The sequence below is a fragment of the Mandrillus leucophaeus genome, unplaced genomic scaffold, assembly GCF_000951045.1.
Source record: "Mandrillus leucophaeus isolate KB7577 unplaced genomic scaffold, Mleu.le_1.0 Scaffold508, whole genome shotgun sequence".
Classification (NCBI taxonomy): domain Eukaryota; kingdom Metazoa; phylum Chordata; class Mammalia; order Primates; family Cercopithecidae; genus Mandrillus; species Mandrillus leucophaeus.
In genome coordinates, this window is record NW_012105453.1 from 103,517 (window position 1) to 109,916 (window position 6,400).

General features: G+C 46.0%; 1 protein-coding gene across 1 annotated transcript in view; it reads left to right on the plus strand.

Annotated features, from left to right (window-relative positions):
* Positions 1-6,400, plus strand: part of LOC105551137 (anoctamin-2) — a 351,959-nt gene that overhangs the window by 72,252 nt on the left and 273,307 nt on the right. The window contains exon 6 of the mRNA XM_011996294.1: positions 5,140-5,291. Coding sequence (XP_011851684.1) covers positions 5,140-5,291 — 152 coding nt within the window. The remainder of the gene's footprint in view (positions 1-5,139; positions 5,292-6,400) is intronic.

Below are 6,400 nucleotides of genomic sequence, written 5' to 3' on the forward strand. Positions count from 1 at the left end.
TCCTTCCTTCCTTCTTTCCTTCCTTCCTTCCTTCTCTTGACTGTCTTCCCTCCCTTCCTCCTTCCCTCCCTCCCTCCTTCTTTCCTTTCTTCCTTCCTTCTTCCTTCCTTCTTCTTTTCTTTTCTTTCTCTTTCCTTCTTTCCTTTCTCTTTCCTTCCTTCCTTTCTTCTTTCTCTCCCTTCCTCGTTCCTTCCTCCTTTCTCCCTTCCTTTTTTCCTTCCTCCCTTCCTTCCTTCCTCTCCTTTCTTTCCCCTGCCCTGTGCTTCCCTCCCTTCTCCTTCCCTCCTTTCCCCTCTCTTCCCCTTCCACTTCCCCCTTTCCTTCCTTTTTCTTCCCTTTTCTTCCCTCCCCTTCCCTCCCCTTCCCTTCCCTCTCCTGCTCTGCTCTGCCTCCCCTCCACTCCCCTGCCCTATCCTGCACCATTTTCCCTGCCCTTCCCTGGCCTCCCCTCCCCTTCCCCTCCCTTACCCTTTCCTTCCCTTCTCTTTCTCTCTTATGGGGGGTGATGTTTAAAATTAGTATAAAAGGACAAAGCAGGAGGAGCTGACCTTAAAAAAGTGTGGGTGGACTAATGATCAAACTTTTTAGAATTCTTTCATAACCTCAAGAGGAACAACTCGACCTTTCCCTCTTACTTACTCCTGGAAGTGGGAGATTATGGATTAATGCCCACCACATCAGAGACTGAAAATATTTGTGAGTCTGGGTACTGCATGGTGGTGGAAGTGTGTGAGTGATCATGATGCCTCCTCAATCAATGTCATCTTTCCTACGGTCAGTTATCAGAGCCCTGGGAGTTGACTTTACTATTGAATAACTTTCTCGTGCAGTTTGCATGGAAGGAAACTCAAGCCTCACTGACCGTATCAGAGGAGGGTAAACACCTTTCTTGCTCCTTCATATGAAAGTTACTGTTGCTTTTTCATGGACAGAAAATTACAGGTTGACGGAACTATATTTTCATGGACATTTTGGTGTCAGAGCCTTTAAACAAATGTATGCTTCGGGCACCTCCCCTCCCCACTCAGGAGACAATGTCTTAATTATTTTGACCAAAGCCAGACCATGTTGTGTGTTGTAAACATCTGGTTTATCATTCATCCAGCTGAACTGGTTTACATTTTCTTAGAAGAAAAGGCTTGGGATTAAAGGCATTTAAGTAATTAAGCACACGTCAAGACAATTTGGTGATGGTTAAATATAGTCTCTGTTAAATGCACCGTCTGGGAGCTCTGGTTTAGATTTACATCCGGCTGGAGTGCAGGGATGAAAGCACAATGCCAGGCGGGCTGGGCCCTGTTCTTGGGAGAATTAAAACCAAATGGGTTTTCAGGAGTATGGCACCCATTCCTCTAAGTACCTGTCCCAGTGGATAAAAGTTTCCTTTGAGTTTGGCCTGGAGGGAATAGCACTGCAGTCCCTGTCACCGAGCAGCACTTGTAGATTTAATGAGACTCTCTTTGGGAGGTAGACCATAAACTTCTGCGCTTTGGTTGTTCCTTTGTGTCCAGGAAATCAGATATGTCTATGAAGCTCAGTGCTAGGTCTCAGCTTTGTATGACGAATGTGTGTTTTCAGGTACCGGTGCCGAGTCCTAAGCCCACCCCAGTCATGTTTCTTGGCCCTGCCCCTGTGGATGTGGGACTGTGGTGCTAGGCCTGGTTGTGTCAGGCTGCACAGACGTGTGGTCCATGCTGGGCAGGGAGGAAACATGAGCCTTTTCCTTTGGAAGTTTTTAGTTCTAAACACTAGGCATGAAGTACCTGCTGATTTGAAGGGGACATGGGCACGTCGACTTTGAGGATCAGTGAGGAGCTCCTCAGGGGCTGTACTTTGAGGTGAGACATTGTTCCTCTTAAGGAAGACAGGGAAGGGAAAATGTCCTCAGCGCTTTCTCCTTCTCACTGTCCCCCATCCTGAAAGTAATAGGACAAAAGATTGGGTCTCTCTGTCTCTCCCTGGGTCTAGAGCTGAGAGGAAAGAATATAGATGCAATCCTGAAGAAGAAAACTTTGCCATTATGGCCAGATGGATGGCGCATGATGGAACCAATTAGCCCATTTTTGCTGAAAAGAAAGAAAAAAATCAGAATTTCAATTTTCAAAGCAGTGACTCTTTTTAAAAAACGTTTGATTATTTTCTTCTTGTTTTAAACTGATTTCCATGCTTGTTTGGGGGTAGAATCTTGGTTTCTGAAGTCTGTGGGTGAACCGGGAGGCCAAAGGAATCCCTGTTGTTGGGTAAAGTTGTGGATGAATGCTTAAATTTCAACATGCCTCTCCCGCCCCATTCCTCCTCCTCAAATGTACTTTCTTCTCCTTTCCCCTAGCAGCCACTGATTGGGATCACCCATAGGATACCACCTGAAAAGTAGGGAGTACACAGCTAGAGGGAGCAGAGAAACTTCCAGTTGCAGCATTTTGGGGGCTGTGGTTATCTGAGTTAGGACAACTCTGGTTTTACAACTGGAGTCTGCTCCAAAGCAAAGGACCTTTTACCTTGACTCTCTGTCTTAGGAGACAGAACAATCAGCTGGAGTTTAAAAGTTTCTTCATGAGCATAGAATGCTCAACGAAGCAGTGAGGAAGGCGATGAACAAGAGGAGTACTGAGATAACTGCAGCCACAGGGCCGGTGACTGTTAGGGCTGCCATCTCTTCCGTGTTTCCAGCCATGAGCTAAGTGCTGTGAGACACACAGGTGAGAGGAGTGCTCTCTGACCCAGGTCAGGCCTCTGGGGAACACAAAACAATGAGCAAACCTTGTCCTGGAAGTGAAGCGAGCTGCCCACTTCCAGCTGCACCGTGCACAGGAAGCTTTATTTGAGATGGGGATTAGGGCGCATAGCTTTAGTGTCCCAATAATTCGAGACATTTCTGAGGATCTGGCAGCTGGGACCAGGAGTTCAGGTTATCGGTCTAATGGCTTAATGCTTCCAGACACTCGGCTACCATGCAAAGTCAAGCTGAGAATTAGCAGAAGAGCTAAGTAGGTGAAACACCTGCTGGACTTTTCCTTGGCGTTTTGGGACTGTCTTCAGGGTATATACAGCTGCCACGGCAACCATGGGGTGTGACTGTAGGGATTGGGTTGGGTAGGTTCTGGGGTGTGGTCTAGCTGGGGCCTTACCCGCCTGTGATGCTTCAGCCTCTATCCAGGCCTACAGCACTTTGTATTTTTTAACTACAAACTCCCACAAACTCCCCTCCCGGCTTGGGACTCCTCCCTTTGATTATGGTAGGGTGGCTTCATGTTGCTGTGGTTATGGCTCTTGAACTGATTAATGATGCTCGGAGTGAAATTGTAGTCTTGTGAGTCAGACAAATCTGCAGTTCAGCAAACCTCCAGGGCACCCTTCCCCCATCTGCACTCCCTCTCCCCACCCTCTGCTCCTCTCACCCCGCAAAGTTATTTCTCATGTTTTATGTGCATGCCAAGGAGGAAACTTAAAATCAGGAAAGGACTGGCCCTTTGGTGACGCAGCAGTACCAAAACACTCAGCTCTCAACTCATTGGAAGAGCGGCCGCTTCTACCGGGCGCCCCTGGCAGCCTCCCGTGGGCCTCCGCTCCCACATGGGGCCTGGAGAATAGTCTTTGTGCCATCCAATGTCCTGGACCTGTGGCAAATGGGGGCGAGGTTTGAGGAAGAGGAGGCTGATGGAGGGGAGAGGATTGTCTGAGATCCTCTGCGGTCTCTAAGCATGTGGGTGGGGCATTGGGTAGGAGCGGGAGGTGGAAAGCCATGAATTTTAATGAGTAAATGTTGTCTAGATTTGTTATCCAACCTCGGCGTTTATTCAGAGCCATGCAAATGCAGATTTCTTAGCATTTGGACATCATACATCTTTCCCTCCAAAACCAATTATCTCCTCATCTCACTACAGTCTACAGTCTCTTTGGAAAGAATGGTTCAGGGCAGAAAGTAAGTGCGAGACAAGGGAAATCATTGTGTACCAGAAACTCCCCCTCTCCTCCCCCTCCATGATTAAATGTGGATCCTCGTATGGCGGGATCCTTGGTACTACGAGTTGGTGAGACATAATCCCTCCCGTCTGGAAGCCAGCGACCCAGGACAGACCATCCCGACTCAGACAGAACACACAGACCACGTTATAGTCTCTGAAAAAAACCAAGAATGAAACAAGTAAATAACGATGACTTTATGCTGCGCAGAAGGTTCTCTGTTGTGAGTATAATGGAGTTGGAGGGACAGAGCCATTTGTTCATTTCACATTTGTTTAGTAGGGTCTGCTACGTGCAAGTGGTGTGAGACACTGTTGGAATTAAAACATAAATCTCTTGTATAGTTTTCAAACTTTTTGGTCTCAGGGTGACTTCACACTTTTAAAAATTATTGGGAACACCCAAAGGGTGTTTGCATGGCTTTGTCGACCAATGTTTACTGCATGAGAAGTTAAGGCTGAGAAATTGTGAAAGTACAAGAATACACAAACACATGCCATTAGCCATAGGGGATGATGGCAGCACATGCCACAACACCCCACTATGCACTTGTGAGAGAAGAGTGAGAAAGAAAATAATGTCTTAGTGCTATTAGAAAAATAGTTTTGCCTCCAGGGGCCCCCGAAAGCCTCGTGAAGACTCCCAGGGTTCCCCAGACCACATTTTGAGAACCACTGCCCTATTGCTTTCTGCCCACCTCAGGGATATTATGGTCCAGATGACAGATCAGTCACAGCCAACACTGCCTTGTGAAACAGCAGGAAGGAGCTCAAAGTGCAGTCGAATGCTCTCACACATACTTTTATAGATCATGATTAAAATGATCCATACAGCCATTCATTCCTATGTGGTCATGGAGCACAGAGATTCGTACCTGACGGTGGTGGAAGGTTATTGGACTGGAATGACTGGAATCTTTGAAGATAGGAGGAATGTGAACTTTGAGACAGCATATTTGATATGAAAACATCATTTTGTATTTAGGGAATGAAAAAATATTGTTCTTGTACTAAGAACCAGAGCTTGACAAAAAGTTCTAGCCTGGCTGATATAGAGGAGGATGCACTGATTCTCAGCTGGGGGGCATGTGAGAGTTTAATAGTTATCAAAAAACAAGGGTTAAGTTGAGAAATGCCTGCCCCAGAGTTACTATTTTCATCTCCCTTTCTTCCGTAGGTATTAACTCTCTGATTGCAAACAATATTTATGAGGCTGCCTACCCTCTTCATGACGTAAGTACCATTTTCAACAGCGTGCTCTCTGTAGTCTTCAGAACGTTGAAAACCACAACTTTTTCAGTGGCAATGAAACGGGTGAATACCTGCAGGGTGAGGCAGGAGTGAATCATGACATTAAAATACCTTGGCTGACCCTGGACTGCTCATTGCTGACAATAATCCCCCGTTTGATTTTTGCCAATCATCTCAAACTGTCTCGCCAGTGATTTCCCCAGAAGACAAAATACACTGGGCTTTGTCTGAGCTTTCCCTGTACTCCCTGGCTTTGTTTTTTGCAAAAGTGTGACTATACAGATGTGGCATGAGGTGATTAAAGGGAGGAGATGTGGGTGAGGGTGGTGGATGGTGGTGGAAGGACACTGAAAGGCCTGGGTGATCCCTGACCTGGGCTGTCAGACCTGTGGCTGCCTGAAAGTGATATTTTGTACATGAGAGTTTTGTGCAGATGTGAAATTCCTCCTTAACATGCAGGTACATATTAACGAAAGATCATTATTTAAAACAAATTTTTTTTTGAAGAAAATCTCTCAGAATTCCTTGTACGATGCTTTGGTTAAGTAAAGAAAACAGAATGACTGTAATGCAAGCTCTCCTTGACTGGAGATAATGTTATGAACAATAATGTTATGAACTTCCCATGATACAATGCAATGGTATTCTTCAAGACAACTCATGAGAATGTAACTGGTCCTTCAGCTAAATGCTCCATGGCTTCACTATTCATCAGACTGGTCAGGTCTTGGGCACCTGCCATGCAGTAGTGCCATGTGAGACTGCTGAGGTGGGGCTCCCTGACTGCCCAGCAGGAATTTTCTTGATGGGAATCTTCTCATTCCTGACATATTTGCAGTGGCATATGCACTGCTAAGTTCTGCAGTTATGGACAGAGTGAGCATGTCATGGCACGGGTGATTTTCACATGATGGGCTAAACCATTTAAAGTCTGGAGCTCTGCCATTGCATTGCTACGAGGGAGCATAGGCTGATCTCTGAAGTGTATGAGGGGGGCGCATCTTTGTGTGAGAAGTTATCCCAGGAAATGTGGCAAGTGTTGATGGCTAAGAAAATGGAGTATCAGCCCCTTACCATGCCATGCTTTTGACCTTCCTTAAATGGGAGTGAAAAAAAGCAATGATATTAGAAAATGAAAAAAAAGAAAATCCTTTCTCTTTTGGCACCTGTTTCTGGTAATTTCATTG